The sequence below is a fragment of the Mustela lutreola genome, chromosome 4, assembly GCF_030435805.1.
Source record: "Mustela lutreola isolate mMusLut2 chromosome 4, mMusLut2.pri, whole genome shotgun sequence".
Taxonomy (NCBI): Eukaryota; Metazoa; Chordata; class Mammalia; order Carnivora; family Mustelidae; genus Mustela; species Mustela lutreola.
Window position 1 is genome coordinate 139,220,204 of NC_081293.1, and position 25,851 is coordinate 139,246,054.

Consider the following 25,851-nt stretch of genomic DNA (forward strand, 5'->3'; position numbering starts at 1 on the left):
GTGTTTTGTAAGGAATTTAGTGGCAGATTATTTTAATAGCTGCGTTTTTAAAATGTATTATCTTGCTCTAATTATTATTACAAGTAATGTCTATTCACTAACATCATTCAGAAAATGCAGAAAAATTGACAAAGAAAACAAAATTCATAACCTACCTTTCAGAGATTACCACTGCTAGCATAATGGTATATCTTTTTTTAGCTTTTCATTTAACAAACATTTACTGAGCATTTTTAAGTGTAAGGGCCAGTAATCATTGCTGAGTACATGGCATCTATGGCCGGATATAACCCTCATGAGGCCTGCTTAGAGTCTGTCAGAGAATATAGACAAATGGGATGGAAGCTATGGGAAAAGGCCCCAGGTACTGTTCAAACCTGTAGCAAGGGAACTAATCTGGTTGATTGTGTCCCAGAAAATATTCTTGTTATTTTTAGAATGTAGTAGGAGTGTTCTGTGATGCCAGTAATGTTAAAGGCATATGTTCTCACTTGTTCTTTTTTCTTTCTCTTATTTTAAAAATTTCATTGGCCATTTCACCGAGGATCTAGAAGAAAGTAACATTCTGTGTGCATAAACTTTCATATGTGAGAAATTCACATTATTTTATAAAAACACTATGGTGTCATTATCACTGCTATAAACTTAAATGGACTGAAAATGAGCAAATCTCCAAAAATGTCTCTTAGGCAATTTCTTCATTACAGGCTGAGAAGAATTTAGCATTTTCAAATTATTTTAATGATAATATAAAGTTGCTGATTCACTTGTTAAAATTTATGGAAGTATTTTATTTTATCCAGCTTTAACATTGCTATTGTCCTAAAGCAGTTAGCACAGTTTCATATCAATTTTGCAATAATATTTTATAGTAATATACTTAATCAAACTATCTAAAAACCAGTTTTTCTAATAAAATAATTATATGCTTTGTTCTTACCATTGTGAAATACGCTAATTTGAAAAGTAACATGTATTAGATACACAAATAGTACCATAATTGTTTCATTAAAAACAGTAAATTAATGTCATAGAATGCTAAGCCTTTTGATCTTTTTATTTATATTTTCATTCTATTCTGTATGTTATACATAATCATATTTTAAACTTCTTATATTACAAATAAACAGGAAAATCTGAAAGCATATTTCATATTAAAAAATTTTAATTATGGCAAGCTCTTGAATTTGTTGAGCCTAAACTCTTCATCACGAATGAACTATATTAAATTAATTCTATTATCTTAAAATGTTTCGTTGGAAAATCTAGACTTAATAACAGTATGTTTCATGACATAGTTTCCAGTGCATTATAGCCAAAACATGAAAATTCCTATAATTGAATATTTAAATATTATTAATTTTGAAAGCAAATGATTTTGTTATGGTCTAAGACTGCATCTTAGAAACTAATACCCAAAGAATATCAGATAGAAATATTTTAGTTCTTTCAAGAAGAATTTCATTTATTTAAATTTTCTTTGGCAAACATGTTTTAATATCTCCCAGTCTTTCAGAGCCTCTAACTTTGGCCTCATCCTTTCTCCAACTATTGCCCATTTCCAAACTACTGCAACAAAACTTCTGAGTAGTTGTCCGTACTCAATATTTTCATTTTCCTTTTCCTCCAAAATTAGAAATGTTTATAAAAAATAAGTGAAACAGTATAAATATTATATACCTCCTGACTATAGTCATGTAGTGATAATTCTCAGAACACTAAATTGAAGTTGGGATGATCACTCTGATTTAACTGTTTATGGTTGGCTGTATAAATGTGACATGTAGGCACATTAAGAATATAAAAGCAACTATAGGTCTCCGCTTTGTCTGAAAGTTTTTCCCTTTCATACATACATTCAGCTTCATATGGTCATTTCGAGGATAACTAGAACATACCAGACTTAAAAGGAGATGCTGAAAGGTGTTCTTATTTACAGTAAATGCAGAGAACTTTGTGCAAATCAGTGCTGCAGTTATATTTTGTTTTTTATTCAAACTAAAAGTCTTAGAGACTAGGATGGAGAATATACCACATATTGTTTTTAGAGGAATATTTTTATGCTACAGGCAAGGTTTGATTAATATAGAAGATATAAAATATAATGCTTAACAAAAAGCCCAGAAATAGTATTGTCAGGAGCCCAGGCGATCAGGAGTAATTTTATTATGATTTTTTTTAGTCTTTCTACCATGGTTTAAAGATTGCTTTTATAACTCTTGTCATTACTTCTATGTTTGAAATTAAAAAAGAAGGATGAAGTGTAAAATGACATTTTCCATTCCCTCTTTAAGCTATTTCAGCTAGGTTTTGATACCTACCAATCCACTGAAATGGTTTTTGTTAAGGTCACTTACAGTCTCTTTCTTGTCAAATTTAATAGTCTTGCCTTTTGTTTGAATCTTATCTGACCTCTCAGTATCATTTGTCAATCTATTGACCATTCCCTCTTTCTTAAAAAATTTTCTTACCTTGGCTTCTGTGACCCCCATTTTCTTCCTACACAAACTGGCAACTCCTCAGTCTTCTTAGCTAAATTCTCCACCTCTGCCCAAGTAGTATTACCATGGCTTAGTCCTTAAGGCCTTTTTCTCCTCAATTTACATACTGTTTCCTAGATAATTACAAATAGTCTTAGCTATATGTTGAGGACCAAAACTTAAAATGCCTGCCCTTAATTCTTCTGCCGAGATATAAATTCATATATCCAAACATGTTTCAGATATTCCCATTGAATATCTAAAGATTGTCTTATGCTTAATAGTGCCAAAATATAATTCTTGTTTCCTGATCCTTCATCACTCCACCACAAGTACTTCTATAATTTTTACCAACTTAACCATTTTTGGTGCCCAAAACAGGAAATCATGTCTAATTACTCTTCTTTTGTTTATTCCCATATTTGCCTATCAGCCTGCCCTCGCTCTAGACTATACCATACTCTGAAGCATATCATACTTTCTATTCACTCTACTTCTACAGGACTCCAGGACACCCTTATTCCTGATATGGACGGTTGTAATAGCCTTTTGCCTTATTTCCTATTTTCATTCTTACCTATCTTCTACTTTATGTTGCACCTAAAACAAGCATAAAATTCAAAATCAAATCAGATTACTTAAATTTTTAAGCCCTTCAGTGGCTTCCCATTACATATAGAATACCCAAGATTGCATATATAGTAATATGGAACATGTAATCTCATACCAAATATGCTGACCCTTCTGGTGCACATGCATGCTGCACTCATTTTTACTGGAAGGTCCTTGCTCTCATTCTCCATGCCTAGATACTCTCTTCTCACAGATGAGTACATGAGTGGCTCCTTCATATCATTCAGGTCTCAGCTTAAATGTCGCCATGTTAGTAGAGGTACTTTCCTGACTACTTTGTCTAAGAAAGTATGCTGTTGCACTTGGTATCCCCTTCCTTTTTCCTTTTTTCTGCTACATCAGAATTTGATATTACCTGTTAATAGCTTATTATCTGTCTTTCTCTGTTGGAATTTAAGATCCAAGAGGATAGCTGTGCTGTTTCTCCATTTCCTAGAACAGAACCTGGCACATAGTAGACACATACTTGTAGATTAATCAACAAATAGGAAACAGTAATATATTGTAAGTTTAAGTAATTCTTAATGTAACAATTATCATTTATATTGAAATGCTAAAATTGTACTTAGAAAGGGAAGCCAAATGATCATTTTTATTCTGGTTAGGTTTTTATTTTACCATTTTACAGGTAAAGAAACCAAGACTAAGACATCATGTGCCTTTCCCAAAAGCACATCAATAGTAAGTGCCAAAGCAGGGTTACACCAAAGCCTAGACACTGCCCACTGTGCTCAGGTAGATGTCTTGGGTAAGAACAATACACAGCTGTTTTTCAGTATAAAACCATTCAGTTTACCGATAATGTGTACACACAGTGTTGCCAACATTTGATTTAAAATCATCTTCGCAGATGATATGATACTATATGTGGAAAACCCAAAAGACTCCACTCCAAAACTGCTAGAACTTATACAGGAATTCAGTAAAGTGTCAGGATATAAAATCAATGCACAGAAATCAGTTGCATTTCTCTACACCAACAGCAAGACAGAAGAAAGAGATATTAAGGAGTCAATCCCATTTACAATTGCATCCAAAACCATAAGATACCTAGGAATAAACCTAACCAAAGAGACACAGAATCTATACTCAGAAAACTATAAAGTACTCATGAAAGAAATTGAGGAAGACACAAAGAAATGGAAAAATGTTCCATGCTCCTGGATTGGAAGAATAAATATTGTGAAAATGTCTATGCTACCTAAAGCAATCTACACATTTAATGCAATTCCTATCAAAGTACCATCCATCTTTTTCAAAGAAATGGAACAAATAATTCTAAAATTTATATGGAACCAGAAAAGACCTCGAATAGCCAAAGGGATATTGAAAAAGAAAGCCAACGTTGGTGGCATCACAATTCCGGACTTCAAGCTCTATTACAAAGCTGTCATCATCAAGACAGCATGGTACTGGCACAAAAACAGACACATAGATCAATGGAACAGAATAGAGAGCCCAGAAATAGACCCTCAACTCTATGGTCAACTAATCTTCGACAAAGCAGGAAAGAATGTCCAATGGAAAAAAGACAGCCTTTTCAATAAATGGTGCTGGGAAAATTGGACAGCCACATGCAGAAAAATGAAATTGGACCATTTCCTTACACCACACACAAAAATAGACTCAAAATGGATGAAGGACCTCAATGTACGAAAGGAATCCATCAAAATCCTTGAGGAGAACACGGGCAGCAACCTCTTCGACCTCTGCCGCAGCAACATCTTCCTAGGAACAACGCAAAAGGCAAGGGAAGCAAGGGAAAAAATGAACTACTGGGATTTCATCAAGATCAAAAGCTTTTGCACAGCAAAGGAAACAGTTAACAAAATCAAAAGACAACTGACAGAATGGGAGAAGATATTTGCAAACGACATATCAGATAAAGGACTAGTGTCCAGAATCTATAAAGAACTTAGCAAACTCAACACCCAAAGAACAAATAATCCAATCAAGAAATGGGCAGAAGACATGAACAGACATTTCTGCAAAGAAGACATCCAGATGGCCAACAGACACATGAAAAAGTGCTCCATATCACTTGGCATCAGGGAAATACAAATCAAAACCACAATGAGATATCACCTCACACCAGTCAGAATGGCTAAAATCAACAAGTCAGGAAATGACAGATGCTGGCGAGGATGCGGAGAAAGGGGAACCCTCCTACACTGTTGGTGGGAATGCAAGCTGGTGCAGCCACTCTGGAAAACAGCATGGAGGTTCCTCAAAATGTTGAAAATAGAACTGCCCTATGACCCAGCAATTGCACTATTGGGTATTTACCCTAAAGATACAAATGTAGTGATCCAAAGGGACACATGCACCCGAATGTTTATAGCAGCAATGTCCACAATAGCCAAACTATGGAAAGAACCTAGATGTCCATCAACAGATGAATGGATCAAGAAGATGTGGTATATATACACAATGGAATACTATGCAGCCATCAAAAGAAATGAAATCTTGCCATTTGCAACAACATGGATGGAACTAGAGCGTATCATGCTTAGCGAAATAAGTCAAGCAGAGAAAGACAACTATCATATGATCTCCCTGATATGAGGAAGTGGTGATGCAACATGGAGGCTTAAGTGGGTAGAAGAATAAATGAAACAAGATGGGATTGGGAGGGAGACAAACCATAAGTGACTCTTAATCTCACAAAACAAACTGAGGGTTGCCGGGGGGAGGGGGTTGGGGAGAAGGGGGTGGGATTATGGACATTGGGGAGGGTATGTGATTTGGTGAGTGCTGTGAAGTGTGTAAACCTGGTGATTCACAGACCTGGGGATAAAAATATATGTATATAAAAAATATATGTATATAAAAAAAAAAAAATAAAATAAAATAAAATAAAATGCTGGGAAAAAAAAAAAAAAAAAAAAAAAATAAAATCATATCGCTTCACTGCAGTCAATTCTCTTCGTGAAAGAGTTCCAGACAGCAACTTAGGAGACCTGAATTTTGATCCCAGCTCTACTATTAATTAGCTGTGGGACCCTGGGGAAGTTAATTATGTACTATAAGAGGCTATTATGTCAGCAGCATGAAAAGAATAGATCAAATGATCCAACCCCTAAGTAAGGTACCTCCTATCTCTAAAATCTTACAGCTCTTGGTAGAGAAGAGTGGTCTGGAAAAGACCATAGAAATCTGTTGTAACATCTTGATAGCTAATTTATCTCTTGAATGTGAACTGCTTATATATTGATTTGTTCTTCTTGGAAATTAATTATGGGGTTTACCACCTGTGTATCAGTGAAATAAAGTCCTAACTGATTCAGGCTACCTACATTCAGAGGGGGTAAAATAGCATTACAGTCTCAAACACCTGCTATTGTTCAGTTATTATACTGCTTTATTATTCTTTTGAAATTGAATATATCAATAAGACATTTCAATCTGTGGTGAAGTAGAGAGTTTATTCTTTATTTTCTATTTTAAAAGAAAACTGGAAAAAAGCCAGATTGTATTTATGTATTTTCTGTGATAAATATATACCAGTAATTTTAAAGATAAGTAAAATAAAATCATTTTTAAAAACCCTCTCATAATGCAATGGAGAATTATGAATTTAAATTTCCTGGGTATTTGCTGAACATCTGTATTTAAAAATTAGCACTTCCTAAATGTTTAATGCATTTTTGATGGAACAGTATTTCTGCCACATGATGTGGCTATGAGATCATCAGCTTTAATTTTGTCATTTTTATATTTTTGAATTTATAACTTTATTTTTCATTAACTATTGAGTTATATCAGAATTTTATATTCAGTTTAATAGGATATTCTTTTCAGACTCTTGAGTTTGAAATCTCAACATTCCCAAGGGCCCAGAGGAGTCCATCATTGACCTACCTTTAGAGGCTTATGATTCTTCTTACAAATAGAGGCTATTTTTATTTTCTTAGAAAGTAAGCCTTTGGGTTAGTAGCTATTAAAGAATTGAGAAAGTCACGGATCTCGATAATAAATAAAGATAAATTATTTTAAGAGCTAAGAGCAGTCATTCCAGGATAATGCAGAATTGTATGTTGCTCAGAAACTGCATAGCTTTGGATGGTGCGCATGTCCAAGGTAGGACTTGAACCAGGTTTGCGAGTTACTGACCACAAAGCCCAAGTTATACATCCACTATTACCCAATTGCATAGAAGAAACAGGGCAAAAATAAAAGTACATCTAAAGTAACCATCTGTGCAAAGTGTGTAATGCTAAAACCAGAAAATGCTAGAACCACTATTGTGTACCTTTCCATGTCATTTCCTACTCTTATCCTCTCTCCTACTGGACTTCAGCTGATTTTACCTTCTTACTCTTTTCCTTACCTGGAATGCTTATCCCTTCAGATTCCTTAATTCAGCTCCTTCTTATCCTTCAGATCTCAATATATTTGTCATTTTCAGGAGGGTGAGGAGCTTCCCAGAAACTTTCAGATCCTTCTATTAAAAGTTTCGTGGCACTATACTTTTCTTCCATTGAACATATCGTAATTGCAATTATATAGTTACTCCAGTGATCAATTGTTTTAGTCACAGATTACAAGCTCCATAAAGCAGGGACTGTGTCTTTCTAATAGATCATATTTTGTGAGCATCTAGCACAATACTTGATACATAGTTAATAATCAGAGAGGGATACATAGATGGCTTATATATCTCTCCAGGTATCTTTTTTTCAAATAGAATATTTGAAAATGTCATTGTATGAATTATTTTTTCTAACATCCTATTGCCTAAATAAATAATGGAATACTGAGAAATACTTTAAACTTACAGAATAATTAATTGGTCATAGAAAAATATTAAATAAGTGAGTGCATTTTTAGGCAAGGTTTCTAAATGATTTGTTGCTTGCCAAGAGGCCTGCTTTTTTTGAATGTATCATTGCATGGTTTTCATTATGGTAACAGTTTAAAACATTTAGTCTTTTTCTTAAAAAGGCAAAATAGTGGCTATGGAGTAATCTGAAAATTCAAGTTGTGGAAATGTGGCTGTTATTTTTGACACTGATTATGAAATACCAACATTAGATGATTTTTTGTGTGGAATTTTCTAAAATAGCATTTTAAATTTTTCTTGAAGCAAAATCAGTGTTTTAATCCATGAAAAATTAATGTGCCATAGATGTGTTACTTGGACATCTAATGAGGTATTAATTTCCAATAAAACTGTGAAGATTAATGGGTTCACTCTGGGGAAAATAGTATTCAACTTGAAATAGAGATATTTAAGGCAACTTAATCTGTTCACTTGGGAGTAAAGTTTTTAAAATTCACTTCCTAAACATAAGTCTATTTCTGAAAGATGTCCTTGAAGTTGAATTTATCTTAATACAAAAACAGTGTAAGTTACATTTAGAAGTATTTGTTTTAACAATTCACAATACTAATCTTTGGGCACGAGGGAAGGTTTATTATTTTGATGACATAGCCCAGCTCTGTAGGATATAATTCATTTTTAAAAATACTCTCTTATGTATTATCATGGTTCAGTTTTCTTCTCTTCACATTTATATGTCTGATGTACTTTTTTCATTATATTATAATTATATGCCTCCTTTCTACCAAAATGGAACATGGACTCCTCTAGACAGCAAGACCTTTTATTCAGCTTTGTTATTTCCAACACCTTGCCTAGTATCTAACACATAGTCATTGTTCATTAAATTTTTGTGAGAGAATAAAAGGAAGGATTCTAGGAATAGAATTTACTTCTAGTTAAGATCATCTTAAAAAAATAATTTTAATATGAGTCAATGGACAAAATACATTCCAGACTCTTCTAAAATTTAAAGATTATTTAGTCAATACAATCAAGTAATTCATTGGGTTACCAAAAATGAATAAATAGATCGATTGTTCAATCTCTAGGTTTTGATTTACTAATATTTTTACTTTGTTTTGACATTTGTACTCTATGAAGTCAGTCTCAGGTCAAACGATGTTTCTCTAGAGAAATTTCTTGTGTTAAGCAAGAGTACCTCTTTTTCTCTAGATAATAGACAATTTTTGAAGACCCAGATTAAAGGTTATTGAAAGAACATTTCAATATTAGTAAGAATATCTGCTATCCAAAAACCTATCAAATGAAGTAATAAAAACAAGTCACATTTTACCATATTACAGTTGAGTATTGTTCTAATGATTTTTAAACTGGATTTTTAAACAGGAAAACATGACAGTGAACTTCATGTGCAAAACACTATTCTGGATCAATGTATGATTTTCCTAGCACTTTTTTACTAAAAGCACTACTTCATAGTATAGAGTCTATAATGAGCTGTTCCTATCACAGAAATCTCCAAAGCCTCTTTTTATATAATTCTGATTACCTTTGCATACTACTTTGGTGAGAAACTCTACACTATTTAAACCAAAGTACACTTATTTCTAAATCATCCTAACAAAGATTTTGTTTATTTGCTTATCTGTTTTTACTTTTTGTGTTGAGATAACTTTAGATTTTGAATTATAAAAATTGTATGGAGAGTATGCAATATTCAACTTCTCCTTATGTTAACATCTTGAATGAGCATAGGAAAATTATCAAACCTTTATAATAGTTTACTTAAAACTATTATAATTTATTTGGATTTTACCAGGTTTGCCATTAATGACCCTTTTCCTGGTCCAGAATCCCCTATTTCATTTTGTCATGGATCCTTCATTCTGTGGAAATTACTCTTTCCTTACCTTTCAAAATCTTGACACTTTTGAAGAGTATTATTTATTTTGTAGAATATCCTTCAATTTGGGTTTGACTGGTCTTTTCTCATGATTAGATTGAAGCTACCACAGACCAGAGATGACGTTCCTTCTCAGTGCATCCTTTGACAGAAAATAGAATGTCAATATGTATTACTAGTGAGGTTAGGTTAACCTTGCTCACTCAAATTAAGTTAGTGTTTATCATGTTTCTCCACTGTAAATTACTGTTTTTCTTTAACAATGTAGTTTTAAATCATTTGAGTTTGGGAAACAATTTGGGAAGTTGTTTAAAACCACTAGAAAACCTACTGAAGAAATTGGTATCCTGTATTTGTCTTTCTAGTGCTCAGTATTCTCCTATATTTATAGTAGGGGATTAGATAAGATCTGATAATTTTTCATCTTTAACATTCTGGGACTCAGTTACCCTGAGGAGACCTGGAAGTGAGTTAAGAGATGTCTTATACATATCATAGTTGTTTACAAATGCCTCAAGTCCATCTGAATTTGATGTGGCTTTTGAAATAAGTATTTTAACAACTTCCTGCTTAACTAGGGCATTATATACTGAAAACAATTTAAATTGAGATAGTTGGTGAGAAACTACACTATTTAAACCAAAGTACACTTATATCTAAATCATCCTAACAAAGGTCTACTATCTAGATATTTTATTACTTAGGTATGAAATTATTTCTTATTCTAAAAATTGTCAATTTAAAACATTTACATTGTCTAGCCTCAAAAACAGTAACATTAAAAGAATTTTAATTAGTGAAATACTCTGTTAGCTTACAAACTGTAGTTTTCACTTTGATAAATTCCATTCAGTGAAATCAAGTGTTGTAAATAACAGCAAATTATGTAAATAATAGAATTTCCATTAAGGGAGTTTTGGCTACCTTTTACTTTCTAAATGTCTTCTACATAGCTCAAAAGTAATTATTAAGGTTGTAACATTACAATTTATGTAAATTCTGTTTGTTTCTTTGACAGTGATTTGATACATATGAACTATCCTTTCTTTAAAATACCAGAATTCAGCAAAAGAAATATAAAATGTATTTTCTCTCTTTCCTTCCCCCTCTCTTTTTATTATGGTTTCAATTAAAATGGCCAGAGATGTTTCTAATGGCAGTTATAGAAGTTAGTTTTGGTAAAAAAATAACCTTAGGTCCTTACTAAGCAAACAAAAATTTATTTTCAAATGTAAGGTATCTTTTTAAATCTGTGTTGCATTGAACTCCTTGTTGTATTGTGAAGGATAAAGAAAATGCTGTCAAACCCTGTTAAAGAAGGTACTCTTCAAGTGGCCAATTCCAATATCATGGTTATTGCTTATGTTAATGAATAAATAAATATGCTGCATATCAGTATTTTCCAGTTCTTATAAAATACTCTATTATTTGCTCAATCATTTCTGGTCACAGTAAACAATGTATGTATCTCTGAAAATTTTAAATAGCCAATCACTGATTTTTATTTTCTTAATCCAACTTGGAACTCTCTTGACTTTGGTGATCACTGTATCTCATATTTTGCATATTTCAAACACTTGAGACACTATTTATCTCATTTTAATTTGGTAGAATTTTTTAAAACCCTGGGAATTTAAACCTGTATATGTAGATTTAGGGTAAAAAATAAAATAACATAAATTTATAATGTCTCTTCTCTTTGAGTAACTATGGAGAAAGTAGAAATTTCTATGTAAAGTCTTTAAATATTAGCACATTTGGGATTTTTGAGATGTTACATTTAGTGAATAGTAGATGGTTTATAAAAAAATACTTTCTAGAGAATCTATTTAAATATATCTTGGTATACTGTAAACTTTAATATATATTGAATTTGTGAATGTACTATCTGGAGGGTAGAAAGATGGCAAAATAGGAGGTTCCTCCGCTTCCTATGGATACACCAAGGAAATAACTACATGTAATGCAACATACCCTGAAATCGACCTGAAGACTGGCAGAATAGGTCTTCCACAGCTAAAGATATAAAGAGAAGGCCACATTAAGGAGTGCTGGAGAGACAGAGACATGGTCAGAATCTAAAAACCACCAGTGTGGCAACCCAGAAGTGATAGAAATATCATAGGCACAGAAGACTGAGGGGATCAAGCCCTTCATCATGCACCCCCAATCCTGGGGACCTGCACTGGGAAGATAAGCTCTCATAAAGTCTTCTTCGAAAATCAGCAATACTTAACTCTAGCAGAGCCAGAGAACTATTAAGAAACTTGAGTCTCAGTTCTTAAAAGGTTAGCATGCCATATCACTGAGTTCAAGACCCAGCACAGAAGTAGCAGTTTGAAAAGCACCTGGGTTATATATGAAGATTTATTGACTGATTTTAGGATGGGTACCAAAATAGGCAGGGATCTGCAGGAGTTTTCTCCAGGAACAAAATGGTTGGTGAGCACGATCTGCTTACTTCCCAGCAGGCTAGCTGGCCAGAGGCTTATGGGAGCCAGTTCTGACAACTTCTACCTTGCTAGCACCACTTATCCCACCCCAACATTCCTTCCGTGGACCTCTTCTACCCACCCAGGCAGGTAATCCTCCACAATGTCTTGCACCTCACCATACCCAGTAGGCAGCCTAATAGGACTGGCATTCCCCCCCCCCCCCCCAGAGCAGCTACTGTCCTGCCACACTGGCAGGCAGCCCTGTCCTGGGTCAGCACTCGTCCAGAGCAACTTCTGTCCTCGGGACAGGGGAAGATATCCCCACTGAGCAACACACTTACAGTTGCTTAACTGGTTCTCTCAGCCAGCTGCATGGTGAAGCCAAGCCCACCAGTGCACCCACATAGTCAGAGCTGGTCACTGCAGAAAGGCAGGCTGAGGGCAAGCCCTGCTCACTAGTGTACGCCTAGGGCTTCAGTCAGGTTTCTCATCCAGCCATACTCAGGGCAAGCCCTCCTTACCAGTGTACCCATAGTAGTTGTAGCTGGTCATTGCTGACAGCTGGGCTGCAAGCACGTTCCACGTACCAGCACACCCATTCCCACCCCAACCACGACAGGAGGACATGTGCAGCCCACATAGGGGACACCCCTAGAAGCACCTGGCTTCAGTGACCAGAAGGAGCTGTGCTACAGGGCATCTGAGGATGCCTTCTATATAAGGCAACTATGTTCAAGACCAGGAGATGTAGCTGACCTACCTAAAAAAGCAGAAATAAACTCAGAGAGTCTGACAAAATGAGGAGACAGAGAAATATGAAAGAACAGACAAAAAACCCAGAAAAGAGCTAAAAGAAATGGAGATAAGTAAACTGCCTGATAAATAGTTTAAAGTAATGGTCATAAAGACACTCACCACACTTGAGAGAAAAGTGGATGAACACAGTGAGAATGTCAACACAGAGAAAGAAAATGTATATATAGTTTTTAAACAACAGAGCTGAAGAATACAATACTGAAATGAAAAATATACTAGAGGGAAACAACAACTGATTAGAGGATACAGAATAGATCAGCAATCTGGAAGACAGTGTAGCAGAAAGCAACCAAGCTTGAACAGCAAAAAGAAAAAAAAGAATTTTTAAAAATGAGGATAGGTTAAGTGATCTCTAGAATAACACTAAACAGTTAATGGATCAATGAAGAAATCAAAGAAGAAATTAAAAATAACATGGAGACAAATGAAAAAGGAAACATGTGGGTTAAAATCTTTGGGATGCAGTGAAAGCAGTTCTGAGTGGGAAGCTGAGTGTTACAGGCCTACCTCAAAAAATGAGAAGAATCTTAAATAAACCAAACTTCACACCATAAAGAACTAGAAAAAGAATAAGTAAACCCAAACTTAGTAGAAGGAAGGAACTAGAGATTAGAGCAGAAATAAATGAGAGACTAAAAACAATTGAAAAAAAAATTAGTGAAGCTAAGGGCTAATTCTTTGAAAAGATAACAAAAATTGATAAACCTTTAGCCAGACTCATCAAGAAAAGTGAAGACTCAAATCAGAAATGAAAGAGAAGTTGCAACCAATTCCATAGAAATACAAAGGCTTACAAAAGACTACCGTGAAAAATTATATGCCAGTGAATTGGACAAACTAGAAGAAATGGGTAAATCCCTGCAAACATAGTCTTTCAAGAGTAGAGCAGAAAAAAAGAGAAAATCTGCACAGACTGATTACTAGTAAGAGAATTGAATCTGTAATCAAAAACTAACAAACAAAAGTGCAGGACCAAATGGCTTTACACATGAATTCTACCCAATATTTAAAGAAGAATTAATACCTATTCTGAAACTGTTCAAAAAAATCAGAAGAGGAAGGAATGTATCCAGATTCATTCTATGATCCCAGCATTACATTGATTAAAACCAGACAAAGACACTACAAAAAAGAAAATTACATACCAATATCCCTCATGTACGTAGATACAAAAATACACTAAAATGATCATTTACCACTATCAAATGGGATTTACTTCAGGGATGCAGGGATGGTTCAGTCAATCAACATTATATCCCATGTTAACAAAATTAAGGATAAAAATAATATGATTATCTCAATAGATGCACGAAAATGTATTTGACAAAATTCAACATCCATTCATGGTAAAACCTCAACAAAGTAGGGATAATGGGAACATATCTCAACATAGTAAAGGCCGATCCACAGCCACTATCATACTATCATACACTATCATACTATCATACACTATCATACACTATCATACTCAATGGTGAAAAGCTGAAAGCTTTTCCTCTAACATCAGGAACAAGACAAGGATATCTACTCTTAGCACTTTTATTCAGCATAGTACTGGAAATCCTAGCTGTAGCTATATGATGAGAAAAAGAAAGAAAAGCCATCCAGTTAAAGGCGCTCACATTTGCAGATGACCTGATACTATATATAGAAAACCCTAAAGACTCCACCAAAAAAAAGTGTTATAACTAATAAATGAATTGAGTAAATCTGCAGAATATAAAACCAATAGACTGAAATCTGTTGTATTTTCATAAACTAGTAACAAATTATCAGAGTTTTTAAAAAATCCCATTTATAATTGCAATCAGACAATAAAATACCTAGGAATAAATTCAACCCCAAAAAACCCCAAAAAGGTAAAAGACCTGCACTTTGAAAACTATAACATATTGATGAAAGAAACTGAAGATGACACAATAAGTGGAAAGATATACCATGGTCATCAGTTGGAAGAATTAATAATGTTAAAATATTCATCCTACCCAAAGCAATCTACGGATTCAATCTGTCTCAAAATACCAATAGTATTTTTCACAGAAGTAGAACAAATAATCCTAAATATCTGCATGAGACCACAAAAGGTTTCAAGTAGCCAAAGCAGGGATGCCTGGTGGCTTAGTCAGTTAAGCATCTGCCTTCAGCTCAGATCATGATCCTGTGGTCCTGAGAACGAATCCCACACTGGGCCCCCCACTGAGCAGGGATCCTGCTTCTCTCTCTGCCCCTCCCCCTCCATTCCTGCTCACTCTCTCTCTCTCTCTCTCTCCCTCAAAAACAAAATCTTTAAAAAAAAAAAAAAAATAGCCAAAGCAATCTTAAGAAAGAACAATGGTGGAGGTATCACAATCCCACATTTCAAACTACACTACAAAGCTATAATAATCAAAACAGTATGTTACTAGCACAGAAATAGATACCTAGATCAATGGAATAGAATAGGGAACCCAGAAATAAACCCATGATTATATGGTCAGTCTTCAACAAAGGAAGCAAGTATATGCAATGAGAAAAACAATCTCTTCAATGAATGGTATTAGAAGACTGAACAGCTACATGGAAAAAGAATGAAACTGGGCCACTTCCTTATATCATATAAAAGAATAAACTCAAAATGGATTAAAGATCTAAATGTGAAATCTGAAAACATAAAAATTCTGGAAGAGAGCACAGGCAGTAATTTCTCAGACATAAGCCATAGCTACAAAAGGAAAAACTACTGGGACTGCATCAAAATAAAAATATTTAGCACAGCAAAGGAAATAATCAACAAAGACAACCTCCTACTGAATGGGAGAAGATCTTTGCAAATGATAAGGGGCCATATATATATATATATATATATATATATATATATTCACTACTAAAAACAAAAAATCCAATTAAGAAATGGACCTGAGTAGCCATTTTACCAAAGATATACAGATGGCCAAGAGATACTCAACATCACTGATCATCAGGGAAATGCCAGTCAAAACCATAAAGAGATAGCATTTACTATCAAAAAGACAAGAAATAACAAGAGTTGGCAAGATGGGGGGGGGGGAATCCTGTACACTACAGGTGGAAATGTAAATTAGGGCAGCCACTATGGAAAAGAACATGGGGTTTCCTGTGAAAGTTAAAAATAGAAAAACTATACAACACAATAATTCTACTTCCGGGCATTTACCCAAAGAAAAGAACAACAGTCATTCAGAAGGACACATGTACCCCTATGTTTATTGCAGCATTATTTACAATAGCCAAGATATGGAAGCATCCTTAGTGTCCCTGGATAGCTGAATGGACAGATAAATTGCGGTATATATACACAGTGGAATATTACCCACCCATAACAAAGAAATGAAGTTTTGTCTCTTATAATAACATGGATAGACCTAGAAGGTATTATGCTGAGTTAAGTCAGACAATGAAAGAGACTGCGGACTCCAAGAAACAAACTGAGGGTTTTGGAGGGGAGGGGTTGGGGGGATGGGTGAGCCTGGTGGTAGGTATTATGGAGGGCACATATTGCATGGACCCCTGGGTGTGGTGCAGTGAATTTTGGAACACTGAAAAGATATAAAATAAAAATGGAATAAAAATGCCATATGATTTTACTTCTGTGTGGAAACTAAAAAATAACAGATTAATACACACAAAAAATCAGAAACAGACTCCTAAACAGAACAAACTGGTAACTGCCAGAGGGAGGGGAATGACAAAATAGGTGAACGGGACAAAGAGGTACGAAGTTTCAGTTATAAAATAAGTCATGGGGATGAAAACTACAAAATAGGGAATATAGTCAATATTTTAATAACTTTGTATGGTGACAGATGGTAACTAACTGTGGTGAGTACTGGGTAATGTATATAATTATCAAACACTGTTGTACACCTGAAACTACTATGTCAACTGTGTTTCAGTTAAAATAGTAAACACAAGCAAACAACGTACTACATGGAAAAATACATATAGAAGACTTGTGCTGTCCTCACTTAAAATGTATTTATGTTGGCCTATTATAGAATTTGAGGTGTTTTTGTTTTGTTTTTATCTTCTTCTATAATCACTGCTGACTACATACCAATTTATCAACCTGAATTCTTCTAACCAAGTAGTATCTTTTAAAGCAAAAATGCAACACCTGGTGACTCAGTTGATTGATTTCTGCCTGGGTCATGATCTCAGGGTCCTGAGATCAAGTCTCATGTCAGGCTCCATGCTCAGCAGGGAGTCTGCTTCAGAATCTCTTTCTCCTTCTACCCCTCCCCCTGTTCACACATGTGCGCACAGTCTCTCTTTCTCTTTCTCTTTCAAAATAAAGAAGTCTATCAGTCAATCAATCAATCAAAATGTTATAAATGACAGTGAGTTATCAAGGTTAGGGGCTTCTAATGTAGAATTGAGCATTAATTTTCCAAATATTAGACTTCTACTAGAGAAGGAGTTTTTTGTTTTTGTTTTTGTTTTTTAAATCTTCAAGACCGTAAGTTCCACATGTAGAAACTAGTGGTATTCTTAGCTCTAGAAGGTTCATATCTTAAACATACCCGAAATACCCAAAAATTCAATTTATGGAAGTTGTACTTTTTTCTAATGTTTATGGGAAGATACAAGGATACAAGCTTACAGAATTAAGAGTCTACCCTTCATCACTCATTTCATTTCCTTTCCTTTGTCCTACTTATTTTGCCTGACTCTCAACTTCCACTCACTCATCTTCATTTCCTTTACAATGAATATACCCTTCTCTAGATGGTAGTACCAGACCATAGGGCCTTTCTTCCCAGAAAGAGTCCCAGATTACAATGGAAAATCCTATGTTTTATTTTTTTAACTTTCCCATTTCCATGCTGCCAAAAGCAACCACCAAGTAAAAAGTGACAAGAGGAACTAAAAACTTAGGAAAGCAAACCTACCCTCTAAATCTCCAAAATCATGAATTGGAGATAAGGGCCCAACAAATGAAATAGAACTGTGCATATATTCTTTTACATGAAATTGGATATTCATGACTGCCCTTTTATCTCTCTTACTTGCTATTAAAATAAAGGATATGATTTTATAATATTAAATAAAGGGAAATTTCCTTTATGATTTCTTGTTTGAATCACTAAGTACAGAGAAAAAGCAGAAATTTACAAAATAACTCTATTCTGTGTAATAACTTAAGTGTTTGAGCTAGGTTTACTAAGAATCTCCCAAGTCAATTCTATAACATAGCCTAGAATTTCTAATTAAATATGCAACTTCTGTCATAAGAAAAAACCTGTCGTATGCTTTTTACAGTATATTTAATTAAGCATTTCTTGTAAGTTCATTTCAGTATCTATCATGGCCCACTAAAGTTGGAATTCAGTTGTAAAATGGTAGATTAATTGCTTTTGTATTAAATGAAATAAGAATCTCAAATATGCAAAGTCAGGAAATTTAATTGTGGCGTTCAGTTGCTTATTCAATGCATTGGAAAACTGAATGCAGAAGTACCGAAAAAAAAGCCAAAGGTTGTTAAATGTAGCACATCACACACATCTTGCACTTTACTTAATGATCCAAGTGTTTATTGCTATGAAGTAAATGCACCATTTAAAGAATTATGGTAGAATTGTAAAACATTAAAAACTCTAATTAATTTTAGTCTGAAGCATGCAGCGTACCCATTTTGCCTAAAACATTTTCATTAGCATCAGTATTTTCCAGTTATTAAGATGAATTTTTTCCTCATTATGCAGCACTGGCATATTTTCTGTATTAAAAGCACAATCGTAAGTGCTGTTGAGAATTCTATCTGGAATACGCTTTAAGTGAATAAAAGAAAGCAGTTTTTGACCACAGATTGGAACAGTATTTATTGCTTTTGACACTTGCTCTATAACTAACAACAGGTTAGGTGTATGTATTTTTTTGCCAGAGGTACATGTATCTATCCACACACATACGCATGCGCGCATGCACATGCACACACACAAACATTTTAAAAGGACCATTGTTCAAGCATACAGATAATTTTGGTCATTAATTTGAATCTAATTACAATAATTCTTTGGTTGGCCAAAGGAATATTTAAAATCTAAAGATTACATATGAAATTAGAAATACGTTAAGTTGGTGCTTAGTTGCACCTTCTCGCTTCATTTTACTGTTGTGCTACCGCATATCTGTCTGCTATGAAATTCAGTTAAGTAAAAACAACTGAAACCATTCTCTTTGTAAACGTTGACCTCCATTATGCTTACTTTTTTTCTGGAAATAGTTCAAATGGCCAAGTTATAAAGGGATTTATTAAAAGAAAGCTTATGTTCTCTGTTTATAAAAGTAATCCATGCTCAGAGTGGAAAAGGAAAACACATGAAAGCACAAACAAGGGAATAAAAATTAAGAACATCACCATTTTGAACATTAGAGATACTTACAAAAGGAATCTTGAGTAGAATAATGAAAAGCAAACTTGAGCTGTGTATTTTCAGTGTAGGCAGCTGTAAGTGCCTTGAATTTTTTTTCCACATAAAACCTTTGCACAGACATGATACTTGTTTTTGATTTAGAAAACCTTCATTAAGTTGCAGTTTTTAAATCTTATTTTGAAATAACTTTAGACTTAGAGAAAAGTTGCAGAAATCACACAGATAAGTGCCATTTGCCCTGCATCCAGCTTGCTATAGTGTTAGCAACTGTTATACCCAGGAAATTAACATCAAGACAGTACTATTTACTACTGCATAGACCGTATTTAATTTTGCCAGTTTTCCCACTAATATCCTTTTTATGGTGCACTGTCTTTAGTCATCATGTTTCCTTAGTCTACTCCCATCTGCGATTGTAAAATCTTTGTATTTTCTTTCATGAACTTGCCAGTTTTGAAAACTACTGTTCGATTATTTTATAGTGCTTATCTGATATTTTTTCATGATTAGACTGAAGTTATGCATTTTTAGGAAAGACACCATAGACCAGAGTTGTGTCCTTTTTAGTATATCATAGCAAAAGTTTAGTGTTAATATGTTTCACTGGTGATGTTAACCTTGATCACTTGGGGTATGGTGCTGGCTGACAGGTCTCTGCACTATAAAGGTACTCATACAGTCATCTCTAAAGGTAAAGAATCAATGGGGAAAGTTTTGTCCCCTTGTATAACACTACTTTAAGAGAATTTACAGTTCGGCTCTCTCTAGGATTGAAGACAGAGTCATCTGTACTCTGACTAATTTGAGTCCACATATCATCTAAGCAGTAGAAATTCCAGCTGCTAAAATAATTGCCATTTATTTGGAGTTAGTTATCTCCTAAGAGAAAGGGAAAGCAGCTTGGATAGGTTTGATTAACTGGCATCAATTCTTTGAACTATTATGAAAACCAAGGCAATTTTGTAAATAAGGAAAGTCAGGGGCACCTCTGTTTCAATTGAAGGTGGAAGCTTGAATAGCATTTAAACAAAATCCTGCAAGTTTTATTCAGTGATAAGAGGGATTTAGTTCAAATAAGAATGGCAATCATTTTACTGATTTCTCTGTTAGAATAACTCTTTCAGCCTTACGTTGCCACCGGGAGCATTAGACCATAATATGTCTCTATATAAATAATATATGTCTATATATAAATACAGTTTATATATGCCTAGAAATGGTCAGTCTCCTTACTACAACAATGTAGTCAGTGTCAAAAGAGCATGAAGGCTAAAGAAAAGAACCACCTTAATTATTTGGCATTATGAGTAGTTGTTGTTATGTGAATGGGTATTCTTGAAATTCCACATGTAACTAGCAGGTCTGCAAGATTGTTACAAACATGTTTTCTGGAGTATGATTTAACAAGCTTCAAAGTTAAAGAGGTAAACCTGACTACACTTTTCAGTGGCCCCAAAGGGTATATTTTCTTGCTGGCTGCTTCAGAACACTTCTTGAAACAAATGTCAAAATTGTCAGGACTGTCACTAAGAAAATGATCCGTGTAGCAAGGGTTTCTTTCACTGGGAAACAAACAGATGTCTTATCTCAGCAAAGAGTAACAAAAACCTGCCACTTAAAAGAAAATTTCGCCTGCCCTTAATATCTATTAGTGAAGAAATACTTGGATAAAATCTTCCTTTCTTTGCAGTTTCATTCATTATGCAGTCATTTGTCAATGATATTTCATTTGCTGCCTGAGCTATTTTAATGATTTTATTAATCTTAATTGCTTATAAAGTTCTTATGCAAATTGACCTGTAATGTTAGAAACACGAGCAATTCCAAAACACAACAAAAACAACAACAAAATCCAAAAAACAGCAAAGCAACCTCTAAAATCCTTTCTGGACCTTTACTATGGCTAATTCTAATGTTTTTATTTATAATGATAAAAGTTGTTACTGTTATTTTAATTATTCTGAAGATACTCTACTATGGCAATTACAGTGTGTTATACTCCAGCAGCTAGGGCTAAATGCCTTTTCTTCCCCTTCATAATCCTTTTCTTCATTTAAATCACAGTTACTCTTGTGCAATGGAAAAAAGAGATTGGATCTTGTTACCTATGGAAATGGTTTAAAAGCAGAGAAAGGCAAGATATTGTAAGACATCCTCAGCATAAAGAAAAATGTGGAACAGTTCTTCACCTGTCCCGAACAGGAGGCAATGTTAGATACACATTTATAAACTACAGTTGACCCTTGAATAATGCAGAGTGGGGTTCAGGGTGGTAACAATCTACCTGCATGTGACTTCTGACTCCCCCAAAATTTAACTAACATGACCTACCATTGACCAGAACCCTTAGTGATAACATAAAGAGTTGATTAATATCTATTTTGTTACATGTATAATATACTATATTCTTACAATAAAATAAGCTAGAGAAGAGATGTTGAGAAAATACATTTATAGTACCATACTGTATTTATTGAAAAAAAAATCTTTGTGTAAGTGGACCTGCATAGTTCAAACCTGTGTTTTTCAAGAGTCAACTGTATATACTTTATTACTAAGAAAAATTCAGCAAGAAGACTAGCATTACAAGAATTTTAATCAAATATGAAAGAAAGTTTATAGATACTTCCTAGTCCTCGGGGTTATTATTAAGCCTTTACATTACCATTTTGACTTAGAGCACTACTGAAGGCTACTAGGGAAGTTGAGATAACCAAGCTCATTAAACCAGTATGTCATATCAGTGTGTGAACTTAAGACTGTCCAAAAAATAAAGGTTCCAATCCTGTCCTTCAAATTAAAGGATATGAGCTTAAAAAAAAAAAAAGGATATGAGCTTGATAATGGCTGTTTTGGCTAATGTTGCTTCAAACGTTTTTGCTTATTTTTGTTTTTGGTATTGCCCTGGTAAGTTTAAGATTTTTAGAAGTGTGACTGTTGGATAAGGAAGAATATTATGCTTTTCCAAGTTACATTAGCTTAGCAGACTTCTCTTATTTTTTATTCCACTGTTTCACATAATTCAGAAAACATTTATTGTACTCCCAACTGTATACTAAATGTGCATTGTTGACAATAAGATTATAATCTAAAAAAAAAAGGAAAGCCCTGCCTTGAGGAACATACAGCTAAATTCAGTGCTATCTATCAAAAAATTTCTTGCCACCCTTACCTGGTGATTTAACACTTCCTGTCAGTGTCTCACCCGAAGAAGACAGTGAAAAGTATAGAGCAAGATTTGCTTTTTATTAGGATCTAATCAAAATATAATCTTTGGAAACTCTTGTCAAAAGTGAAAACTACTTGTTCAAGAGTCAATCGAACATAGCATCTCTGTTCAATAGAGGTAAATTGGAAAAAAAGCTAAACAACATACAGTGGCTATTACAGTTTAAAAATATATTAAAACCACATTGCTAAAATGATATTCAAAACCCCATCTCTTCTTTGCCATATATCTATAAATGGTCCATGTTGGATGATAAAATATTGGTGATTTCTCCCCTTTTCTGGTGTTGACAGACTAAATCACAGATGCTGGTGAGTTTTGAGAGAGAGAAAATATATAAAGGAAGCTTTCTCCACCCTAATGTTCAGAGGCAAGGATGTGGTTTTTCATGGGAAACAAACATTTATGTCTCGATTTGCATTTACTTATTAATGTTAATTTACTAAATAGAGCTCAACAACTACCTAATTGAGTTGAATTGGGTTTTATATGATTCAGAAATAGGTGATATATTTGGTGATACTGATATTACTGTTGTCTAGAGATACTTAAGAAATTGTGACTCAGGGGTGCCTGGGTGGCTCAGTGGGTTAAGCTGCTGCCTTCAGCTCAGGTCATGATCTCAGGGTCCTGGGATCAAGTCCTGTATCATGCTCTCTGCTCAGCAGGGAGCCTGCTTCCCTCTCTCTCTCTGCCTGCCTCTCTACTTGTGATCTCTCTCTGTCAAATAAATAAATAAAATCTTAAAAAATAAAATTTTTTAAAAATTGCTACTCATGCTTTAATTCAATAGAAGAGACAATGCTTTTAACTTCATTTAATAAAAACAAAAGATCTTAACAAATACTAGAAATATTAGGAAAGCAAGACTGCTTTAGACTTGGTATTGTTGAAGGAACATAGATGATGAAATGGGTTACAAAGTGTAAGATGAAATATTTTTCCAGACTCTTCATTATTTATACTTTGGAGGTCACCATTTAATATTGAACACAAGATGCACTTCATTCCTGTGGAGACCGACATTATGAAGTCACTTCATTTATTCACCTTGTTCCACAGAAACCTTCTGTGAATTATGAAACCACCACTTAGAATCGAAACTGTAGAAGATTGTAAGCATTCGATAGCCTGACATGACCATGTTTCCTATTTTAGAGCTGACTGATCTTCAGATAACATATGGTGGTACAAGTAATTGGAAAATTGGCAGACCTGTCAAGAAAGTATGCTAGATGAGACAAAAATGCCATGCTGGAGCACATGAAGTGTCTCAGAAGTTAAATTTATTTTTATCAAGCAGTGAAGTAAAAATACCCGATTCACCTCCGAAAAGGGACACTTTTTATGGACAGATGTTTTCAAAAGTAATTTTTAGGTCATTAAGTTGCTTTTAAAAACATACAGAAAATTTTAGTCAGTGTGTAGTGTAAAAGAACACCCACTGTAAATATTTAAATGTTATAATTTTATCATTTTGTTTCTAGCCTTTTTTCTGGATTACCAGAATCACAATAGTTAATTCTTCAGGGAACAGAATTAAAATGTATTAAGTATAGCTGATAAAATGCCCGAAAGTTTATGTTTTAATGGTTTTTAAAATTTATTTCACAGGAAGATGAAAATGAAGCTGAAAGAAAAAATATATCTCAGGAGCTCAGCATGGAACAGAAAAATCCAAAGAAATAAAGGATTTTCTGTAGTGTTTTGAAAAGTTTGCAACTTATGTAGTAGCAGATAAAATTTCTAATTGTAAAATGCTAATTGTAAAATCTAATTTGCAAAATGTTCTCAATAAAGTCGTTGAAAATGAAATAGGACCTTGTATTTGGAATTTGTATGTTTTCTAAAGCAATGTAAACTTTTACATAAAAGACCTTTAAAATATATATATATATTTTTTAATTCAGAACTAAAATCTGAGAAGAAACAGAATTTTCTCTTATCTGTAACATGTAATCTGTAAGTATACATCTGGATGACCTAAGCAACAAGTCTCTGACAATCATTTTTCCCCTTAATAGTCTCTATTGTCTTCTTCAGGGGCCTTAAATAGAATTCCAACTATTAATAGCAAGAAAAACCAACACTGTTCAAAAATGAACAGGGAACACTTGTATGCGAAACACTTAAAATCAGATGGTGCTACAAGATGACATACCATTTTGTGATCTCATCAACATGTGTATGACATACTACCCTAGGATTGCAGGAAAATGCTAAAAAGAAATAATTTAACATTCTCTGCAGCATAGTAGTACCATGATTTTTAATTCATAAAATACCAACTAAGGGCCTGCTATTTACTGTGCCCTACACACCTTTTCTGGACATTTTAAGAACAGTTTTCAGCTATATTTCTTTGGCTTAGGAATTTTCTAAAATTCCTCTGACACCTATCTCTATCCGAGAGAGAGTTCTCATAACACAACGTTTTACTTTTGCTGATTCTAATTCTTTAGCTATTATTTGCCAACTGCAGCAGGAGCAACAAAACGACTTGCTCTCTGCAGAGCCAAATGTTTTTGGCACATGTCTTTGTTGGATTGTTTAAGGCAGAGTTTCTTAAAATGAGAAGCAGAACTTTGGAGGGCTTATAAGAGAATGTCAGCATACAACTTCTTCCCTGTGAGAATGAAATTTGTACTTGCCCTGAAGCCATAGTTTTATCACATGGATCTGACAAGCTCAATAAATGTGATAGTGGGACATGCTGACAGTTAGGATACAGTAAACCAAAATGGAAAAAACGACAAGTAGACAAAATAGAAAATTCATTGATACATCGCCTCAGATAAGGTTTAACTGTGGATATCAGGAAAATAGCTATATCACACATATTGGACACCTTGGATAAATTTTGGAACAAAGAGTTCAAGGCAAATGCCTGAGAAAGGCAGGTTAGAGTCTAAAGAGAGTGTTGGCAATAAGCCAACATAAAAAATGACATTTTCCCCATTTTTTTCTACATGATTCATACCACAGGTAGCATTTATTATGTTTATTATGTTGCAGGTATGTGCTAAATGCTTACTCTACATTATGCCACTAATCATCCCTGTTGGCATAGAAGATGGTGACTATTACTTTTCCCATGTTCCAACAATCATTCTGAGGTTTAGATGGGAAGTAAGCTAATTAAGGTTATGTAGCCTGTAACTGGCATAAAGACTTCAA

At 34.1% G+C, this 25,851-nt stretch overlaps 1 protein-coding gene across 4 annotated transcripts in view; it reads left to right on the forward strand.

The window, feature by feature from the left end:
• The window catches only part of PHF14 (PHD finger protein 14), a 208,393-nt gene extending 183,904 nt beyond the window's left edge, over positions 1-24,489 (forward strand). For all 4 annotated transcript variants that reach the window (XR_009352854.1, XR_009352855.1, XM_059171238.1 and 1 more), the window contains one exon: positions 24,289-24,489. Coding sequence is in view for 2 of the 4 variants with exons in the window: in XM_059171238.1 (XP_059027221.1) it covers positions 24,289-24,363 (75 nt within the window). In the remaining 2 variants the exon portion in view is untranslated. The remainder of the gene's footprint in view (positions 1-24,288) is intronic.
• The last annotated feature ends 1,362 nt before the right edge of the window (positions 24,490-25,851 follow it).